The sequence below is a fragment of the Euleptes europaea genome, chromosome 18 (genome assembly GCF_029931775.1).
Source record: "Euleptes europaea isolate rEulEur1 chromosome 18, rEulEur1.hap1, whole genome shotgun sequence".
Lineage (NCBI taxonomy): Eukaryota > Metazoa > Chordata > Lepidosauria > Squamata > Sphaerodactylidae > Euleptes > Euleptes europaea.
This window is the reverse complement of record NC_079329.1, coordinates 38,817,528-38,839,721: the sequence shown is the minus strand read 5'-3', so window position 1 is coordinate 38,839,721 and position 22,194 is coordinate 38,817,528. Positions and strand designations below refer to the sequence as shown.

Genomic DNA, 22,194 nt, shown 5'->3' with positions numbered 1-22,194 from the left:
TCACACGAGTGACCGTGACATCCCACCTACCAGATTCTGACCTCCAGAAGAGCTTACTGTAAAATATTTTCTATTTCCAGGGGATAAGAGGGTTTTCTGATTCCCACAGATCAGGTCTTCGCAATTTTCCTTGGGACAGGTAGAAGATGAGGGAGTCAGCAAACCAGATGCCTGCCTGGGAAACCACAGAGTGATTCTGCCCTTCCAGCAGCTTCCCGGAACACCATTTCAGCCATTTCATGCCTGTTCTCTGGCGCTCCCCTCTCCTATGCAAGCGGGCTAGATGCAGTCAAAAAGCAAACAAGGAAGTGAGTCTGCAATCCTAGCTAAAGTGCCACTGGCGCTGATTGACCTGCCATTAGCCCTCCTGGCTGCAGGGGGGTCGATGTCACAAAGGAAGGGTAAGATGGCAGCAGTCCTGCGGGCGGGTCTCCAGCTGCCCCCGCCTGACTCGCCACTTCCAGCCAGAGCTGCAGTTGGGAGCCAGAACGCACTGGAGCTCAATGCCTGAATCAGGGACTTCCATGTCACAGTGAACTGGCTGGCCTTCTTTGGTGAGGAAACTGAACGTAGAGGCTGGGATCTGCGAAAGCAAAAAACAAAAGACGACCCCGTCGCAGGCACCGAAGGCGAATCTCACCACTTGCACAACCCCATGTGGCCCACTGGCAGCCCAGCCCAGCAGCAACCAGGACAGGGAGAGAGGGGCGGCCCCCTCCCCTGTGGACTCACTCCTCCCCAACTGCCCCGTTTTCCAGCAGACGAGCCTGCCTGCAGCGGCACAAATCTCACCTGGCTGCTGATCCCGGTTGCAATGTGCCCCACCTTGGCTCCACGGAATTCACGGATATGGAGAGACTCCCCACTGAGCAAGTGGATCTCAATTTTCACCCCTGAAAACAGAAACAGTCTGAGATCAAACACGGAGCCCCAAGGGAGGAACTCACCTCTTGGGCTGTCCACTGGTGGCATGAGTGATCCAGTCCCCAGGCCCAGTTCTTTAAACGGAGGAAGAAAGAATGGATGTGGAAAGAAGAGCACCCTGTTATGAATACGTCCAGGAATATAGGGGAAACGTAGCCAGGCTTGACTAAAAAATAATGGAGGATACTTCTGCAGGCCAGAGGTGGGGCTGGCCTGGTCTCTCAGCCAAACAGGCCTAATGGAGTCCAGAGACCCAGAACACAACAGTCTTGGAGTGATACAAGGAAGGAAGGAAGGAGTAACAGGCTAATTCAGTAGATTAGAAACAGTCTAACCCATATCCATGGGTATGTGTTGGGGCCCAGGTGTGAGAAGCGACCAAGGACAGCAAGAATGTTCCACTAAATACAGACATGAAACCACTCGAAGACTGGTATGGGCTGAGGGTCAACAGATAATCATAACGATGAAAACTTGCAATCATTATTTCTAATGTAGTTCTATATTTATTGAGTTGGTCTATGACAATAGGTAAATTTGTATGGAGCTGGAAGTTATAGCACAGTAGTTAGCAAAGAATGTACACCTTTATTAAGTGGGACAGCTAGCTACTGCTGGAAGATGATCTCAAAAGCCTATAAATATGGGGGTCTAAACTGATTATCAGTTTCTTAGAAGGGGCTCTTTGTTTGTGACTTGCTTATCTTGGGGTAAGACATTTGAATGAACTCGATCAACTGCTCTCCTTTAATTATCTACAGGGTTATATTCTTTCAAGTCAGTGTTATAGATGCAAATATTTATGATGAAACAGAAAGATAAACGGAAGCAAAGATTCTCCGTTACTTATGTACTATCCCCAAAATGAGCCAAACACGCTGCTGAGGTGTACTTCTTTGTCGGGAGAGAAATGATCAGTTACAGGAAAGCTAACTAGACACCCAGGGCTTCTTAAGTGCACACCTGTATCTGAATCAGGCCTGGCCAGAGTCATTCAGAGCCAGCCTTCCCTGCTGCCACCTTCTGAAGAGTCTGCAGGCAGGCGGAGCACAGCGCAGAGACCTCCTGGCAGACCGCAGACCGTATCTGGGCAAGACACAGGAAGAAAGCGCAAGGCAGGGTGACCGAGTTTGATGACAGAAAAAGAAAAGGGAGCAGAAAACGAGGAAGCAAAAGTGGTCCAGAAGTAGATCAGATCTGGGGGGGGGAGGGGGCTGATGCATAACACATTATTTGGCAGCCTGTATTTCTCCCCCCACCCTTTGTGGGTACATAGTAACTGTATAAGGAGACAGTTTTTGAATAATGGGATGCATACCCAAGCTTCCTGTCTCTCACCACCCCAGGCAGGGACACAGACACATCACCCCCGGCGGCGGCAGCTCCACTCAGGAAAGGGTCTGCACGGAGACACATGCCACAGCAGCAGGTGACAGCAGTCACCCCCCCTGGGGCAGGCTCTGAGAGGGCCCCAAGCTTGTGGGGTCATCTGCCCCCTTTGCCTTATGTTGTCTGGAGATATCGCAGGGCATTCAAGAGCCCCAAGGAGGCTGCCCGGCCTTAGAGACATGGCACGGGGAAGGGCCTTTCTGAGGAGCTGCCGGCTGTGGAGGGGGGGAGAGAAGCCTCACTGGATACTAGAGCACTGCGGGGGGGGGGGCACCATGCCTAAGACAAGCCCAGAGGACGGCTCCATTCTGGCAAGGAAGCCAGGGGGGAAGGAGATCACCTAAGCAGAGTCCAACATTGGCTCAGCACAGAAAGCACAAATCCGTGGTTTACTGCAAGTACAGTTAGTCTGCAAAGCTTGGCTCCAGTTTGCAGATGATGCCTCAAACCCTGGTTTGCCTCAACTAGCGCTAGCTTCGTTCCTGGGAAGTACTCAAGGGCTGCGCTGCAGATGAGCCAGGATGGCTCCGTTCACTTATCAGGCAAAAGTATACTGAAGACTAACTGCGGTTAAGAAACCAGCTGACTGCAGATCCTTTGCTGACAGACCCTTACTAGCCTTAGCTAGTGGAGCAACCCATGTCCAGACCATGACACTAATCGCAGTTAGTTTTGTTTCTGAAGTCGTGGGGGTTCAACATGAGCTACTTGAAAAGCAACTGAACAGGCTTTGTCTCCTCACAAGGAATCCCAGGAACTGGGGCTATGAGGGAATTGGGGTGTAGCCAAGAGAGCGCTCAACTGCTTTTCAAATATGATAGACTGGTCAGAGATGTAAAGTGATTTTTTTCCCAATTTAATGCTGTCTTATTGTAACAATGTAATAATGATTCAATAATCCCATCAGTTGTTAATTATTAACCCAGCTACAAGATGGAACCAAACAGCATAAGAAACATTATATTGGGGGTCACCATAAGTTGGCTGCGACTTGACGGCACACGCACACACACATATATCGAAAGAAGCCCCTTATATATCTGGCTGTTTTTCACCAGGGAACAGGTCCTACCATCCAAAGACGGGGGGGTCTCCATCGGTATGCTGCGATGAAGCCAGCTGTTCCAGCTGTAGCTGTGCCCATTCGGCTGGCTGCTCCATGAATGCACCCCAGAACTCATGGTGTCCTTCAGGCTGAGAGACCATGCTTTCATTGAGCCCTAGAGAGCCAGGAAGCAAAAGCAACTCCATTTCTCCACTGGCACACAGAGTGACTCAGAGGGGTTACCCAGCATTCTTTGTTTCACTTGTTAGCAATCCCCCAGCCCACCCCCTGGAGAACGGGCTAATATCTACATATCCCCACCTCTAGGGAGGGGTAATTCTGAGCCAAAGAGGCAGCAGTATGACAAAGCCCCACAGTTCATAACATTCATGTCTTTTTTGCATACAGAGTGAATGAGAATGAATGGCTATGGGGGAGGGGCAAGGAGGAGATGCAGGGAGGGCTGGAAATGGAGGGAGGGAGGAAGTGGCGAAGACGATCCCTACTTGGAGAGGCAAGAAAAAAGGGATTTATTCTTGGGATATATGCCTAGTTGATGCAAGGAAGAAAAGGTCTTCAGGGTTAACCCCAACTATTCTGCCTTCCTCCCTGTTGAAAGATGCAAGCAACAAAGGATGACGAGAGAGCCAGATAAAGAGAGTGGTGACAGGGCAGGGCGTCAGTCTGCAGAAAGGGGGTATTCCTGCCAACGCCATTTCTCTCACTGCTGCCATCTTCTCAAGACAGGAAGATGCACCCCCACTATCATTCTCCTATATGGGGGGCCCACTCTCACATAAGTCCCTGTGCCCTGGACTTATTTCCTAGGATAACCCCTACACTCACATCAGGCCTGGATTTGCTTACAGGGTTGCTCAAGGGCTGAAGAAATGACAGCAAACCATGCCTGGGAACATCCCCAGCCCAGGCTAAGCACTCACATAAGCAGCAGAACCAGTAGCTCTGGGGGGATGGCTGCCTGGAGAGGCACAGACACCTGGGAAGAGGCCAGGAGAGTCAGCAAAAAGGGAGATGGCCGAAGCTGGAAGCAGGCCTGCTGGGGGAAACCTGGGGGACTGTCACACATGCTGAATAACACACTTTCAATCCAATTTCCATGCACTTTTTAATTTGATTTTACTGTGTGAAATGGGAAAACCCACTTGCAAAGGGTCTCTAAACTGCATTGAAAATGGATTGAAAGTGCATTATTCAGCATGTGTGAATGCACCCGTGGGTCAATGCCAGCAGCCCTCGGTGTCCTCTGGCCCTCAGTCAAGTCCACTGGCAGCCAATGAAGGAGAGAAGTAAAAAGTGTGGGAAGGTGGGGGTCTCAAAGCCCCCAGGCTGTATGACGGGGGCAGGTGTTTGGGGGGGGGCTGCCGCCGGTGCTTCCCCAGCCTTGAATCCCTTCTGGGTGTATCCAGCACATGGCCGCTGGACCTTGCTTGCATGAACAAATCTTTTAGATGTTGGTGAGAGGATCAATGCCTGCATGACTCAGGTACTAAAATATCCCCCCACCTCAGAGCCACAAGGCGTTTCCTGGGATCCCAGTCAGGGCCCAGCCTCCAAGAGTTGCCCCGCCCTGGCCTCTCCCCTGCCCGCGTACTTGCCTTGTCGCTGGCCTCTGACAGGAGGGGACTGTCCAGGCTGAGGCACGAGAGGATCTGCTCCTGCTCCTCCAGAGAGAAGGGATGAGCCAGGCTGTTCAGAACCAGTTCTGTGGGGAACAGAGATAGAACCAGCGTTGGAGAGAGGAGCCGAAGGCCCACAACAGCTATTTGTTTCTGCCTCTTCCTATTGCCATCCTCCCCACCTGATCCATCTGCTTCCATGCAAAGAGTGGGGGAAATCCAGCCTGGCTCTGAATAAAGTAAACTTAGAATTTTTCTGGAAGATCTGTTCCCATTCTTCTATCGTTATCGTTTCATTTAAGTTCTCCATCCATTTAATTTGGCATACTTTAACCTGTTCTTCCTCTGTATCAAACGATATTAAGAGTTTATAGATCTTTCCAAAAAAATGTTGTAGTGGTTTACTCATTAATTGTTCAAATTCCGTCTCTCTTCTGATTTTACCACTGACTGTACAGTCCTCCTTAAATCTCGATATTAATTGATGATATGTCATCCAAGATATCTGTGGGTGATCTTCCTGAATTTCCATTAATGTTTTGAATGTTTCATCTTTTTTTATTATGTCACCATATCTTATAGATCCATACTTTTTTCTATCCATTATAGAACCATAAGCACTGAATGGTGCCATCATTAGCGGAGGATTGGGACTTAGTCTTGATTTTAATTTCTTCCACACAGTGATCATGTTGTCCACAACAGGGTGATCTCTTTTTTCTTCCAACTGTTTTTTTGGGATTTCCCCCCCATAAAATTTGATATGGTCCCACTTGCCAGTCAGTTTGTTCTAATTTACTGCTCTTATTGTTTGGATGTATTATCCAATCCTTAATCCAGACCAAAGTTGCTGCCTGATGGTATAGTTTTAAATTTGGAAGAGGGGGGTATTTTTCGAATTTGAGTTTATTGGACCCAATATTTTTTTTGGAAAAGCTGAAAAAAGCTGAATATCCATACCGGTAAAAAGGTTTTTTCGGCTCCCCCCCCCCCCAATATCTGAAAATTTTTGGCTTCTATTAAAGTCTATGGATAATTTTTTCGGGGGTCTTGGGCTGTTTTTCAAGGTAGAGGCACCAAATTTGCAGCATGGTTGCAGGTGACTCTCCTTAGAAGAACCCTCAGGTTTGGTGATGTTTGGGTCAGAGAGATTCAGTTTTATGGGCCCCCAAAAGGGATGTCCCTATGTACCCACTGGAGTTTTCAATTGTTTCCAATGGAAGATGGGGGCACCCTCTTTGGGGGCACATAAAATTGAGGAATGAGCAGCAGCCAAAGCCAAACTTTGCACTGAACTCTCTCAAACCTCTGCCCGAAATGGGGTCTGCTAGAACCAGACCGCAAATTTGAAAGAAATCCAGGCAAAAAACGCCTTCTGTGATTGGCGAAAGAGCAGTGTTGTCCCTAACAAATCCTATTGGCCACTCTAACTTTCTGCCCCCACTTCTACCTTCCCTTCTCTACAGGTTGTTGCAATCCACATTGGGACTGCAGCAAGCCTAGCAAAAATGCAATGCAAAATGCATTGCAGCCATTGGCCAAACAGGAAAGCTCCAGCAAACTCTCCCATTTGTCCCTTCAAGATGCCTCTCCCCCTCCCTCCTGTCATCCTGGAAACTAGCCAAAGGGCAGGAAAAGGTCAACAGGAGATTGCTCTGGAAGGAACAATCCAGCAAAGGGGGGTGGGGGCACCAGCAGGAGGTCAGGCAAGAAGCAGGCGAACAGGGGGACATTCGGAGAGAAGAAAACCCGCACGCAGCTCCATCATTACCAAGTTCCAGCTGTTGGAACTCCTGTTCCAAAGTGGCCGTCTGCCAGTCTCGCCAGTTGCCTCGCTTGATGCTGACTGCAGTAGAATCCCACGGCTGGGACCATTCCTTGTGTGGACTCAGGGAGGTGGACGGGGTCTTCTCTGCCGGCTCCTGATGATACAGGGGTGAGCTGGGACTTCTGGCAAATGGCTGGGGGCTCCCGGAAGTCTTGGGTGTTAGCCCAGCTGCTTGCGGGTGGTCTGGGAGACTGGGGCCTTGTGCCCACGGGAGGTGTCGGGGTTCTCTGTACTCTCCTCTCCAGGGGCTCTTCAGGCCTCCCACTAAAATACAAGAGGCACAAAGCTCGATCACTGGGACGGGGGTGGGGGGAGCAGCACAACTTAGAATGTGAAGGGTTTCCAAAGACAGAGCCAGATTCTTTTCCCCCCCTCTTTTTGGCCCCCTAATAAACCTATTTCACTCCATGACAGGTACAGGAAATTTCCTCCATTCTTCCTTTTAACTTTTGGCAAAATGCTGGCAGTGAATTTGGAACAGAAGTTTGTTACACTTCCCATTTCTGTAGAAATGAAGAAGTAAAACTTTTGGCAGGACTAAGTAGTAATCTTCATATTATGCAGAATGAGGGGAAAGAATTATGGAAGTAACTTTCACCTGCAAGGAGAGGGGAAGAGGGGAGCGTGGTGTAGTGGTTAAGAGCAGTGGTTTGGAGCGGTGGAGTCTGATCTGGAGAACCGGGTTTGATTCCCCACTCCTCCACATGAGCCGCGGACACTAATCTGATGAACTGGATTTGTTTCCCCGCTCCTACATACAAAGCCAGCTGGGCAAGTCACACTCTCTCAGCCCCACCTACCTCACAGGGTGTCTGTTGTGGGGAAGGGAAGGTGATTGTAAGCCGGTTTGATTCTGCCTTAAGTGGTAGAGAAAGTCGGCATATAAAAACTAACTCTTCTTCTTCTTCTTCTTCCAAGGGCCAAACTATTAAGAACATCAGGAGAGCCCTGCTGGACCAGACCATGAGGGTCCACCTAGCCCTGTCTGACACAGTGGTCCACCAGCTCCTCTGGAGGGCCAACAACAGGGCCCAGAGGCTGAGGCCTTCAGAAGAACATCAGAAGAGTCCTACTGGATCAGACCAGTAAGGGCCCATCTAGTCCAGCACCCTCCTGTCACGCAGTGGCCAACCAGTTCATCTGGAGGTCCAACAACAGGCCTTGCTCTAATGTTGCCTCCTGGCCCTGGGAGGTTCCCTTTAGTCACCACAGCCAGTAGCCACTGATAGACCTATGCTTCATGAATCTGTCTATCCCATTTTAAAGGGGTCTATGCCAGTGGCCATCACTACCTCCTCTGACAACGAATTCCACATTTTAATCACTTGTGTTAAGAAGTTTTTTCCTTCTGTCCATCCTGAATCTATTGTCCATCAGTTTCAGTGGGTGGTCACCCTAGAGCGCTTGTTTTTTTGGTAAAGGGAGAGCAGTTCTTTTTGTCCACTTGCTCCACCCCAGGCATTATTTTATAAATACCTACCAGGTTCTCTCCTTTAGTCATCTCTTTTCTAAACAGAAAAGTCCCAGACTGTGCGTGTGTGTTAAGTGCCGTCAAGTCGCCTCCAACTCATGGCGACCCTATCAATGAAAGTCCTCCAAAATGTCCTATCCTTGACAACCTTACTCAGATCTAGCAAATTGAAGGCTGGGGTTTCCTTTATTGAGTCAATCCATCTCCTGTTGGGTCTTCCTCTTTTCCTGCTGCCCTCAACTTTTCCTAGCATGACTGTCTTTTCCAGTGACTTGTCATCTCATGACGTGACCAAAATGTATCCCAGACTGGATACATTTAAAGAAATGTTTGTTGTTTATCTTGACGCTTTTAGCAATACACTCCTCAAATGCTCTTTTCACCTGCCTAATTTACACCTCTTTTGCCTGTGGTCCCTTCTGCTCACTTCACTGGGGGAGACCTCCCACTCTTTAAAAGAAGCCTTTTTAAAAGTACACGAAAGCTGGCCCGATGTGCCAGTTTACTGCCGGCAGGGAAGACGTTATGGTGCAGCATCCAAAATAATCCCCATTCTCCATGGCAGCCTGAAGGTGTACAGGACAGAATTTGTGCGCTCTCTCATTCTGCATAATACACAGATAGGCTGTACAGCTGCTTCCAGGTGGCCTGCGTAGTCACAGGTGCAGGTGGCAGGACAGGGAGGCAGGGGACTGCCCGGGGCGCTCGGGAGATCTGAACTGCCATTAGTAGCAAGCCACATAATATCACTGCAATATTCTTTTTTAAAATTTAAAATTATCTGTATCAAGGGTCAGCACAAAGACATTTTCTGTTCCGAGGATCTAAAGGATATCTGAACCATCAGAATAAACAAAAACCGCTGCTGCCATCAAATCATGAGGAATTTTCAGCCATTTATCTATAATGAATATGCAGAATTATGAACAACTTCCCCCGAGCCACAAAGTTATGCAAAACCTCAGCCTTCTCTGAGCCCCACAGTCAATTCTATAAGAAATGAAGCCACAGCTATTGGCTAAAAATATGCGGGTGCTGTCAATTTGTAGGACAGTAGAGGGAAGATGACTGGGGAAGGCACTGGCAAACCACCCCATAAACAAAGTCTGCCTAGGAAACGTCGGGATGTGACGTCACCCCATGGGTCAGGAATGACCTGGTGCTTGCACAGGGGACCTTTACCTTTAGAGCTTCTACATTCCAGAATAATCACAATTCTTCACAAACGCAGTTTATAACAGAGGGAACATCATCCGCACAGGGAAGTTACTCCATCACATTGTGGAGAGAACAAAAGAACTCTCTTGGGACACCATCAAGGCCATTCCCGCTCTCCCCATGTTCAGATTCCCACCACAAGACCCTGCGGCCATGAAGGCCAACAGCACAAGGACTTGGCGGGGGGCTCAGCGAGGAGCGTGGCCACGCAGACACAAGCAGGCTTCCGCACCCAGCAAAAGGCAGACAGCGGTTGCCCGTCGCTCGCATGGGCTCACCCTGTTCCAAAGCCACACAAGCCTTCACTCTCAGCTCTGCAGCACCAGCCCGCTTCTGGGGCTTCTTCTGCAGGCCTGCCTTGATCACATCCGCAGTGAATGGGTGACAGGAGGGTGGGATTTCTCTCAGAGGGGGTGGTTCTTTGGCTATCTGTAAGACACAGATTAGGGAAAGGTTAGAAGCATGTATGGCCTACCAGATCAAGAAAACGGATCACGGGATACCTGCACTCAAGCCTTCTATCTACTCAGTGCATGTCTGGGGCACATTGAGCGTCACAGGTCAAGTTGGTCTTCAAGACACTTGTCTACTGACATGCTCTATCACCCCCTACCCAAACCTTTTTTGTGGCTTCAGCATTCCACCCACAGGTCACTTTTCTTCATTTATTCTGAAGATATCTTTCCTTTTTTTCCCCTCCCACAAATGTCTTCTCTGATTATTCATTTCCTCCCAACTACAATTCAAGCCATCTTCCCAGGGAGGCTCCATAGTTCAGTTGCAGAGCATATGTGTAGCACACAGAAGGTCTCTAGTTCAATCTGTGGCATCGCCGGTTGAAGGATTCTGCAAGACAAAGATGTTCCGCCAGGCCTACAGTTGAGGCTAGCAGCGGCTCCATCACAGCTGGCCTCCCTGCTCCATCCTTACTTCTGCCTATTCTGCCTTCTCACCTGGCTATTCTGCCACCAGTACTAATTTGAAAGGCGCCATCTGGACTTTTCTGGTTTTAATTTGTTAAATGTTTACGATATATCATAGGCTTTTAATTAGTTTATTGTTATTATTACAATGCACTGTATTTTAATTGGAAAATTGTTGATGTTGTTCTGATGTGAGCCACCCTGAGCCCAGCCTCAGTTGGGAAAGGGAAGGATAAAAATCCAATAAATAAATAATTTCAGGTAGCAGAGCTAAGGAAGACCCCTAATGGCTGAAATTCAGGTAGGACTGACAAATTCCAGACAGGTAACACCATGGTGTTAAATCAGCATAGCAAGAAAGCTGGGTTATCACCAATTATTGTTGTTGTGAATGTGTCATTGTACCTCTCTTGCATACCTTTTGCATGCTACTTAGAAGCAGAGCTCTTACATTCTGCGGCCTTGCGGCTCCAGTTTCCAAATCTGGGTAAAAAGAAATGTTTGGGCCTGGCAACAGGCGGGTCTCAAGAGGGACGGCATTCCACTGCCAAGGGGCCACCACTGAAAGTACCCTGTCTCTAGTCACTGTCCACCTCACCTCCACAGGTGGGAGATGCAGAGAGCAAGTCTCGGGAAGAGGATCTTAACTGGTAGGCTGGATAATGGGAAGGGGGTCCTTCAAGTACCCTGACCCCAACCTATTTAGATACTGAAAGGAAAGAGCCAGCATTTCGAACAGCGCTCAGACACAAACATACCAAGCAATGAAATAAGTAATTATCTGCATCTCAGGGCTCCTGGTGCCCCCAAATCTCTGCCCACGTACGTACCATGCTTAGACAGGCCTATCCATCAGCCTGGGATTCGCATCAGGCTTGCAAAGAAGTGCTTACCTTGAGGCACAGAGGGTGATTGAAGTACCGGGTCCAAGGGTGACACCCATTCAGCAGATGCAGCATCATGCAGCAACTGCTCCAGACATCCACCTTCGAGTCACAGCGCTTTCCCATCACCACCTCAGGGGCCAGGTGGGTCTCCGTGCCAAGAACGTGATCTCCTAGAAAGGCAACAGGGGAGAGCTGCTGTCTAAGGACCTGGTGGAGCCTGCTGCGTGGAAGCAAGCGCTCATAGACAGTTCAGAAAAGGAGCAAGGCCTCCTCCAATAGAGGAACGAAGCAGTGTGCGCTTATTTATTTACAGAATTTATATACTGATCCTCTAGGGCTGCTCACAAATTTAAAACCAGTGCAACAATGAAAATCATAAATCAAGCATAAAAATCCCCACTCAGTTATGAAGCTCATGGGTGTGGGTGACTTTGAGGCAGTCACTCTCTTAAAGGACTACTGCAAGGATAAAATGCGAAGACCGCTGCCAGCTGTTTGGATGAAAGAATATGCGACCAACACAAAGCACCGTGCTGTCTGAGGGGCTCCCACCACAGGAAGGCTGCGTGTGCGCACTATCAAAGTGCAACAAGGCGGGGCTTCTCAGCTGCCTTCTATCAGCTACATCTGGCTTGCCAACTCTCTCCTTTCTTAGACTCAGCTGATCTGGCCACACAAATCCATGCTTTTGTAACCTCACTGTTGGATTACTGTAACATGCTCTGTGTTGGACTTCCCTTGAAGACAACTCGGAAACTGCAGCTGATCCAGAACACAGCAGCCTGATTATTATCAGGGACTAGCTGGGGGGAACATACCTTGCCCATTTTAGAAACAGCTATATTGACCACCGGTTTGTTCAATTCAAGGTTATAACCTTAAAAGCCCTTCACAGGCTGAGGGCCCACATATCCGAAGGACAGCCGCCAACCCTCCATGTGTTCCTTTGCTGCCACCTGCTGCTCCCCCCTTAAAGGTCACCTGCCAGGCATCAACCAGAGCTCGGGCCTTTCCCATCAAAGCCCCACTGTGGGGAACAGGCTCCCTGAAGAGGTGAGGGGAGCCCCCTCATTGGAGAGCTTCTGGAAAGCTTCAGGAGGTGCTTCAAGTCTTGTTTATTTCCCAGGGCTTCTCTGATGGGATATGAAACAGCAGGCATCTCTTAAGGGGGGTATTTGGTGTTCTTATTTTATTTGGTTTTAACCTGTGATGTTTTAATTAATACCCAAAAGCTGTCTTGAATAAAGAAGACAGGTGGGGTGCCGATTATTTAAAATAAATAAATAAGTGTGCAAACTACCACCATCAGCAGAGAGGGCAGCCTTCCCAGCTGAAAACGTTCTCAGGCTCCTGGCTAAAAGGCAGCAGCTGTTTCGGGCGCTCACAAGTGGGAGGCTGCAAATGCCACCGCTCGGCCAAGCTGCAAGGGGAGCCTTACTGGGTTAGAAGAAAACATGCCTGCCCGCTCCTCTCAACTCAAGATTGCTGGCACCGCAGGGCCAATGGATTTTATGCGGCTGCAGGCGGCATCATAAGAGAAACTAACCTGCCTCAGTCCTGTGTGGGAAGAATCTTGCCTAGGTCTACTTGTCAGGAGCGATGCCAATGAGAATTCAGCTTCCAGGGCCAAACTACACAATAGGTTTGTTAACAACCTGGGGAGGAGGGGTTCCTGCATCCCCTCCACGCTGTTTTTCCAAGCCAAAACAGCACCGGAAGGTATTTATGTCCCACTTCAGAGCAGCATGTGCACAGAATACTGCACGTGTTGCTCCAAAATGGGGCAGAAGGAAGGTTCCCCATGGCTGTTTCGGCTTAAGAAAACAGCCCCTCCTCCCCCATAACACAGTACCAAGCTGAACCAGGCCTGCAGATCTGAAAACGACAACTGCTGCACTGCTACAGAGAAAGCAAGTCAGGTCTGTTCACAACGTATTGAGTGGTTTGGCCCTCAGAGTACCTGGAGTCTGGTGGCTAAGAGACTCAAGCTATTTATGCAGGGGAAGTTGGCATTGGGTTTGCTGCTCTCTAGCTGCACAGTTTTCTGATCCAAATTATCAAAACCCTATGCATGGGGGCTTATAGCCCAGAAGAATTTCCAGGAGTTGTGCTGGTCATTGACTGTAATAAAGATCAAATCTAATATTTCCAGGAGTAAATTTCTGAAATGAAGAAATCATCAGCTAAAATGCGGACCATCAGAGTGCCCCACCCCTGAAAACACTACTATGTGTAATTGGCTGGAAGTGTTGTTTTTAATGTCACCAGCCCCGGTCAGCCCCGCCACAGGATTCTTGCATTTGATTTTTTTAAAAAACACAGTAGCCATGGAAAGAAGACTTTGTAAGAAGAATATTTTTTAAAAAAACAAAAAAAGGCAAGAACAAAACGAAGATGCGCAACTAAAGGAAAATCGTAGACCTCCCCACCCCAATCTGCTCCCAGATCTTACCCCTCACTGCTGAAACTTTTCCTGGCTGCTTTTCAGATTCACACAAGTGCCATCAGTTTCAGAGCCCCTGCTCTGCTTCTCCTGACCCCTCCTGCCTGCCTGCCTCTGGTCTCACATGGGCACCGCGGCGCCCCCAGAGCGAGAAGAGAGCCAGCAAGGGTGGGCGGTGCAAGCTGAGGAGTAGCATGAGGAGTCGAGGGACTGGGAGGCGACAGAAGGAGGAGGAGAACCAATGCAGCAGTGGCCATGGGGTGGGAAGCCTTCACCAGGGAGACGCAATGGAAGTTTTTCTTTTCTGGTGCTATTTACTGATAAAATGCTAAAATATTAGCAAATGTAGCATTTTATCAATAAATAACACCAAAAAAAGGGGGGAACACAGCTGCTGGTGACACGTGAATCCGAACAGCAACCTTGCTTTCTGCAGTTTCATTGCTGGGAAGGAGGAGGAGGACTGGGAGGAGAACCGGGAATGGGGGCGGGAGGGGGTGAGGAAGATAACCCCAGAGTTGCAGTTATTCAGAGGAATTGCCTCAATTAACTTCCCTTTGAAATTGAGGCAAAAATTTTAAATGCCACAAAAAAGGTTCCTGGAAATACAGGACAAGTGTGTGGTGACCGCGGAGTGACCCCTGAAGGGAGGAAAAATCATAAATAACTAAAAAAATGCTGCAGGGCAGTTCCGCTTGGATCACTCTGCTAATAACCAAGCATAAATGGCCTCAAGCACAGCAGGAAGTGCCACGGCATTGCTGTCCTTCCCTCTCCCACAACTAGTGAAACCAAAATAACTTATGTGAAATAAGTCTATTTGCATAATTTATACATGCTACCTACAATGGACTGCCTGAGTGTCAAAAAAAATTTTTTTTAAGCATGGGCTACACATGGTGCTTAGAATGCCTAAATATAACACTATGGAAAACATAGCGGCATGCGACAGCTACCTTTCTCTCTCATACAGGAGTAGCCACAGGCAAGGTGGGCAGGCTGCCAGCCCCTAAAATATTGGTTTTCAAAGCTGGCTTTGTGTGCTCAAAAACATAACGTGAGGAGCAGTCCAAACTTGGGTTTCGAGGGAGGGACCTTCCAATGTTTTGAAGAATCTGTCATGACTTAAAGGTAAAGGTCCCCTGTGCAAGCACCGGGTCATTCCTGACCCATGGGGTGATGTCACATCCCGACGTTTTCTAGGCAGACTTTGTTTGCGGGGTGGTTTGCCAGTGCCTTCCCCAGTCATCTTCCCTTTACCCCCAGCAAGCTGGGTACTCATTTTACCGACCTCGGAAGGATGGAAGGCTGAGTCAACCTTGAGCCGGCTATCTGAAAGCGACTTCTGTCGGATCATGACTTACCTGTCACCAAATACTTTTCCGTGCCATCTGGCTGAAGGTGAGCTGCATGGCCAAAATCACAGAGAACAGCACGGCTTCTGTCACTGGATAAGAGGACATTGTCGGCTGGCAAGAAAAAGGACAACTCAAAACTCAGGTCGGTCACATTGACAAAGGCCTAGCTTTCCAGTGAAGAGGTCAGCCAGTTTCTGAGCTTTAATCTCTTAGTAGATGGGGGCTCACATGACACATTGAAGCTCCATACCACCACCCTATACAGAAAATTAATATGTCAAATAAAAAGTTAGGCTAGAATTTAAAAATTCACCTAAGTATCTGCAGGAGCCAATCAATTCTGGTGCAAACTCTCTGCCATCCCAGAGTTAGCTAACAAGATGCCTACCTTTTACATCACCATGGAGAATGTTGAGAGTGTGAAGGTACGCCAAGCCTTCCAGCACTTGAGCCAAATAATCCAGGGCTCTGTCCTCTGGCAAGTAACCACATTGCTTGAGCAGATGGCCAAGTGACCCACCTGCAGAGAAGGATTCATCACAATCTGCTCAAGGCTGCAAAAAATCTATATCAAAAACCTCAAAACCCTTGTCACGTTAAAGGAAAAAATGATGCAAACACAAATCCACACACAGACCAAGACTCCTGCAGCTGAAGCATAACGCCATCTAAACTACAAAAACAGGATCTACAAATCTTCTTGCCTTGGCAAGTGCCCCTAATGCCGCTGGTGAGCATGAAAAGACTTTCCTGGGACCACCTACACGAACTGAGCTGTGGCATCTTTCCCTTCCCAGCACAATCCAGTGCTCAGCCGACAAGTTGCCTTTCCTGCCACAAGTGCCTTTGCATCTCTTGAAGCCCAAGCTGTTGGAGCAGGGTACATGTGTGTGTGTGTGTGCGAGAGCGCACGTGTGTGCATATGCACACTCTATACAGAGGGCAGAGCACTGGTGCATGCTGGGAAGAAAGGAGGTGGTGGCATGCACTCAGCCCTGGCTACCTAGAATAGAAAGGAGTGAGGGGAAAGGGTACAGGCAGCAGCTGATGTGAAAGTGGGCCATGGGGAGGGGCAGAAGATGGGCAAGCAGCAGCGAGGGGGGGCCTTCTCTTCAGCTCTGAGCTCAGGGGAAGGTCTTCGAAGCAGAGCACCACACGGAAGGTACCTGCTAAGCTCAGTGCAGCACAGGAGGCCTGGTACCTTCTCCTGAACTTGGAGGTGGAGAGCAGGAAAGAATGGTGTCCAATTTCCCCTTGCGCTTTGGATGCATTTGCTTTTGAAGTTCAGTGTGACAGCAAGAGACAAGCAGAGCCCCCCTCTGCATTCATCGTTACTTTTCAGATGAAAAGCAAACTGGGAGAACATTTGGTTTTTGCACCACTAAAGATTTCAAGTCCCCACCTTAAATTTGGAGTGAAAAATATCAAAAGTGAAGCGGAGACATCAACCTTGGGTTTTAGGAGAAAATAGAGGACAGAGCCATTGGCTAGAACAGCTGTCACTTCAAAAGGGTAGCTGACCTTCTAGGACAGTGGTCGGCTCTTTGGCCCCTTGAGTGCAGCTCTGGAAAGCGCCCTCCTACTCCTCCCCCCCTTTCCCTTCCCTCACAGCGCGGCCGGGTTTTGCACGCGGCGCTCGAGGGCTGGTGGCGCCAAGGCGGGCAGCGGCAGCCAATCAGCGGGCGGGATTTTTCCCGCTGGTTTTGGCTGGCGGCGGCGGCCGAGGCGTTGAGGAGGAGGCAGCGGCGGCGAGGAGAACTACTATGGCAAGCACGGTGAACCCCGGAAACGCCGGGCCGAGCTCAAGAGGGCAGTGCCGGCGGGGATGTGCCAGGGCGCATGGCCGCTGGCTGGGCTGGAAGGGGCGCCGGACAGGTCCCTCGGTGGCACCCCACGGTCTTAATTACCCAAGGGGCGCAGGAAGTCGGGGCTGGGTGGCGCTGGAGCGGCGCCGAGAGCCCCGGGGGCAAGGGGGGGGGTCTGGCGGCGTCCCGGCCGGACGCCTAGCCCGGCTCCAAGTTTCAGCAGAGTTCGCGTGGTGGCCCACCGGCCTTGGTAGTGCTCCGGCCGGGCGCGTTTGGCCAGGTGGTGGGAAGCGCCAGCTTCAACCCCCGGCTGTTCCAGTTAAAGGGACCGGGCAAGAAGGTGATGGGAAAGACCTCCCCCTGAGACCCTGGAGGGTCATGGGGAGGGGCCATGGCTCAGCGGCAGAGCCTCTGCTTGGCGCGCAGAAGGTCCCAGATTCAACCCCCCCCCCCCGGCATCTCCGGTTAAAGGGACCAGGCAGGTAGGTGAGGCGAAAAACCATTTATGAATGGGAGGTTTTGCCTTGGATTTGCCACTCAGATGCACATTTTCCTCATCCAGATTCTCAAAACTCAACAATAAGCCCCCCTGCAGAGTTTTGAGAAGGCAGATGGGGAAATTGTGCATCTAGAAAGCGGCAAATCCAAGGCAAAACCTCCCGCGCATGAATGGTTGTTAAAAGGCGTTTGGCTCTCAAAAGAAATCTCAATCGTTGTACTGTTGATATTTGGCTCTGTTGACTAATGAGTTTGCCGACCTCTGTTCTAGGACAAGGAATCAGTACAGACCTTGACTGGCTTTTTTTATTGGCCATGGGTCACTTGAGCATTGACTGATTTGAATTACAGTGAGGCCAGGAGACTCATTGAGGGCCTTGAGTTGCTGACAACTTTGTTCACATACCTTCCATTAGCTCTATAAAAATCGTAACCCATGGGCCTTCCTTCACTGCTCCATACAAGGGGAGGATTTTGGCATGGGTCACTCCGGTGCATGTTGTCAACTCCTCTGCACGAAAGTGTTCAACACGCACCTGAAGAAACAAGAACAGAGGCCAATGGTTCAAGTGTTTGTAGTTATACATAGCTCTCATTAGTTTAGAAAATAGTGGCTTTGACATAAAAATCACAGGCTTCAAAAAAATGACCTGCACATCACATAGTCCAGTGGTCGCATGCGGCTCTTTGGCCCCTTGAGTGCGGCTCTGGAAAGTGCCCTCCTCCTCCTCCTCCCCTTTCCCTCCCCTCACAGCGCGGCCGAGTTTTGCACACGGCGCTCCAGGGCCGGTGGCGCCAAGGCGGGCGGCGGCAGCCAATCAGCGGGCGGGATTTTTCCCGCTAGTTTTGGCTGGCGGCGGCGGCCGAGGCGTTGAGGAGGAGGAGGTGGCAGCGAGGAGAACTACTACGGCAAGCACGGTGAGCCCCGGAACCGCCGGGCCGAGCTCAGGAGGGCAGCGCCAGCGGGGACGTGCCAGGGCGCATGGCCGCTGGCTGGGCTGGAGGGGGCGCCGGACAGGCCCCTCGGTGGTGCCCCCCGGTCTAAATTTAGCCAAGGGGCGCAGGAAGTCGGGGCTGTGCGGCGCTGGAGCGGTGCCGAGAGCCCTGGGGGCAGGGGGGGTCTAGCGGAGCCCCGGCCGGACACCCAGCCCGGCTCCAAGTTTCAGCGGAGTTCGCACGGTGGCCCGCTGGCCTGGGTAGTGCTCCGGCCGGGCGCGTTTGGCCAGGCAGCGGGAAGCGCCGGCTTCAACCCCCGGCTGTTCCAGTTAAAGGGACCGGGCAAGAAGGTGATGGGAAAGAACCCTGCCTGAGACCCTGGAGGGCCATGGGGAGGGGCCGTGGCTCAGCGGCAGCTATCCCCTTTCACCTTCTTCATTGTACTCCTAGTCAGGCTGGAGCCCAGGGGGGTTCGCCTGCCACTTGGATGGGAGCTGGGAGGCTCTCCGAGTGACCTACTACCCTGGATTCCTCTCGGAAGGATCCCACCCTGTTACAGGACATAGTCGCTGAACTTTTTAGGACTACCCTAGAGGTTTGCCGCTTGAGGGGACTGGTACAGGAACAGTGGCGATCTCTAAAAGGGATTCTCTGGATGTTGACGTCGGAAGATACTGATACTCGTTTAGATCTTCAAGACTTGGATCAATTACTGGACGATGCCCGGTTGGCAACTGAGGATTTACAAGTACTAACTGGACTTTTGGACAATTTAATTTCTCAAGAGACTCTTTCCTCTAGTTCCGCCATAGCAGGAGCCCCGCCAGAGGGTTTTTCCCTAATACCTGATGCGCCCAGCTGTCAAGCTGAAGCCAAGCGGATCGCTATTCGCACCGCTCTTCTCCTTGTGGAATGTACAAAGGACACCCCGGTAGCCACCTTGGCTCAATCTTTGACCTCGACTTTTGGAGCCGATGCGCCAGCACTGGCGGTTCGAATACAACCATTGCTGGGCGGGGAACCCGACCCCATACTCACACTCCCGGAAACGGAACTTTTACCGCGCGTTACGGCGGAGGCTGCCCTGAGACTTGAGAACGCCAAAGTTCTTGCGGATAAGGAAGCCGCCGAAGCGGCTAAGGTCGCCAAAGATAAAGAAGCTGCTGAAGCAGCTAAGGCGGCAGCAGCAAGGGATAGGGATCGGGCGAAAATGGGTACTCGCCCCAAGGACACTGTACAGGGGCTATCAGGTCTGTCTTTTTCCCCGGCGTTTGTCCCGTCGCGCACGACCCAACGCGCACGCCGCCTGGCTGACCGACGCCGAGACTCAGGGGAGTCTGAGGACGAAGATCTATATGGAGACAGCTCTCAATGGGCCACGAGCTTCCGGACCAGTAAACCTCATCTTACTGGGGGCCCAAGCGAGGATGTTCACCTCTTACGAGCCCAGAATCGAGAGCTCTCAGACCGTGTTGATCAACTCCAAGAGCTAATGGAGCGTATGCTTCAGGATAACAGGCAATTACAGCAAACCCTGATAGCCCAGGCTCAGCCCGTTCCGATACCGGGTCAGGGGGTGCCCGCCCAGCCACCCGCTAATGTGCCCGCTCCACTCCTGCCTCCCGGAGCTCCCGTTGTTCCTCCACCCGGACCACCCGTGCAACCGGGTCAACCTGCGCCCGGTCCTTGGAAGCAACTCAAATTGAAAACTACGTACGACGGATCTCTCGAGACTCTGCCTTGTTTCTTGCATCAAGTGGACAGTTATATGCGAGAACAAGGACAACTTTTCCCCACGGAGGATAGCCGGGTGCGCTATGTAGCTTCCCTTCTCACAGGTAAAGCAGCTGACTGGATGGTTCTCCAGTTCGACACCCGCTCTCGTGCTATACGTTCCCTCAACAACTTCATGACTGCTCTGAGAAGGAGGTTTGAAGACCCCTTTCTGGGGGAACGAGCCAAATCGGAACTCTTACAACTAAGACAAGGCTCTGCTCCAGTTCGAGAATTTGCCGATGAATTTCAACGGCTGGCAAGTAAAATTGTGGGTTGGCCCGAAGCCACCTTGATTCACCATTTCAGGGAAGCCTTACACCCTGATGTTCTGAACTGGTCGTACATGCGGGGTGATCCCAATACCCTTGAAGATTGGATTCTATTGGCCGAGGAAGTGGAAAGCCGCCGACGCTTTATTTCCCTAGTCCGTCAAAAGCACAAGGAAAAAGGCACCCAAAAGCCCCAATCCAAGGCACCACCTCCCGTTCCACGAAATCCTCCACGTCCGCCTCAGGAACGTGAAGCCCGATTTCAGAGAGGCGCCTGTCTTACTTGCGGAGAAATGGGCCACTTTGCAGCTGTTTGCCCGCACCGCCCTGAATTATTTCGTCCCAACACGATAACCCGAGCCAGAGGTCGTCCACCACGCAGAGGCACCGCGGCCACCCGCAGCGCAGCTCCGGGAAGACCCACACCCTCTGCACTCCATGCTGGAGACCCAGCCTCCCTGCCTACTACAAACGACCCCGCCGGGTCTCGGATTACAAGTGCCCCATTGGGGGACAACTTTCCCTCTTCGGATGAGGAAAACCCATGGCATTCTCCAGCCTTAAACCTGGAATCTCCCCTCGACTTGTCAAAAAACGGCTCCGGTCTGTGGTGAGTGGAGCGTCTCCACAGACCTCTGCAGATCCTCCTGCTAAACCGAATGCTCCTACCAAGATCAAAGAAGTGGACTCCACCGTCTACGTGGATGCAGTTTTACAACACCTTAACGGTGGCCCCCAACTACCCGTTAAAGCACTCATCGACTCCGGTTGCTGTCGCACTCTCATAAGCGAAGCCACCTTTGCTGCACTCAAAGCCGAATCTGAGGCTTTACCCGCCCCTGTCCAATTCGCCCAAATGGACGGGAGCCATTTCCAGGGAGGTCCAGTCGATCACCGCACCATAGGGGTGGCAATGGGAATTGGCTCCCACTGGGAGCAAATAGACTTCACTATAGCCCCTATCCGATTTGAAGTAGTCTTGGGTATTAACTGGATTAAAGGACATTGTCCCAGTATTAACTGGGAAACAAACACTATCTCCTTCGCTAGTCCCATGTGCGACCAACACCGGCAGAACTTCGCGCTGTTATATCCACCCGTCCCAGCATTAACCTCCGAGGTTCCAGCACCTCCAATCCTACCTAACGTATATCGGGACTTTGCGGATGTCTTCGACCTTAAAGAATGTGATGCCTTGCCCCCCCACCGGATCTCGGACTGTGCAATTGAGGTGGTCAAGGACTGCACTTTAACCAAAAGCAAAATTTACCCTATGAGCGCTTCCGAGCGCACTGTCCTCCGGGACTTCCTAGACAAAAACCTCGCCAGAGGGTTCATTCGCCCATCGAATGCCCCGAACTCGGCCCCCGCGTTTTTCGTCCGAAAGAAGGAGGGCGACCTTCGTCTATGCATTGACTTCAGAAAACTCAATGCGATTACCCAAACCAACGCCTATCCTATCCCATTAATTTCTGATATTTTGGGACAGTTACAGGAGGGCCGGGTATTCTCCAAGTTAGACTTGGTAGAAGCTTACTACCGAGTCCGCATCCGAGAAGGGGATGAGCACCTCACTGCCTTCTCTAGCTGTTTCGGAATGTATGAATTCCTCGTAATGCCGTTCGGGTTAAAAGGGGCCCCGGGGGTCTTATCAACGAAATCCTTCATGACTTACTGTATCGCGGGGTGGTGGTTTATTTAGATGACATTCTTATTTATTCAAAAACCATGGAAGAGCATGTAATTCTGGTCCGAGAGGTTCTGCAGCGCCTGCGCGACCACCAACT

General features: G+C 50.7%; 1 protein-coding gene across 1 annotated transcript in view; it reads right to left on the bottom strand.

Annotated features, from left to right (window-relative positions):
• Positions 1 to 388: 388 nt before the first annotated feature.
• Positions 389 to 22,194, bottom strand: part of MAP3K14 (mitogen-activated protein kinase kinase kinase 14) — a 34,361-nt gene continuing 12,555 nt past the window's right edge. The window contains exons 6-15 of the mRNA XM_056864712.1: positions 17,833 to 17,962; positions 15,512 to 15,643; positions 15,130 to 15,234; positions 11,329 to 11,492; positions 9,791 to 9,941; positions 6,767 to 7,087; positions 4,975 to 5,081; positions 3,386 to 3,533; positions 793 to 893; positions 389 to 583 (exon numbers count right to left, since the gene is read on the bottom strand). Of these exons, the coding sequence (XP_056720690.1) occupies positions 389 to 583; positions 793 to 893; positions 3,386 to 3,533; positions 4,975 to 5,081; positions 6,767 to 7,087; positions 9,791 to 9,941; positions 11,329 to 11,492; positions 15,130 to 15,234; positions 15,512 to 15,643; positions 17,833 to 17,962 (1,554 nt within the window). The remainder of the gene's footprint in view (positions 584 to 792; positions 894 to 3,385; positions 3,534 to 4,974; positions 5,082 to 6,766; positions 7,088 to 9,790; positions 9,942 to 11,328; positions 11,493 to 15,129; positions 15,235 to 15,511; positions 15,644 to 17,832; positions 17,963 to 22,194) is intronic.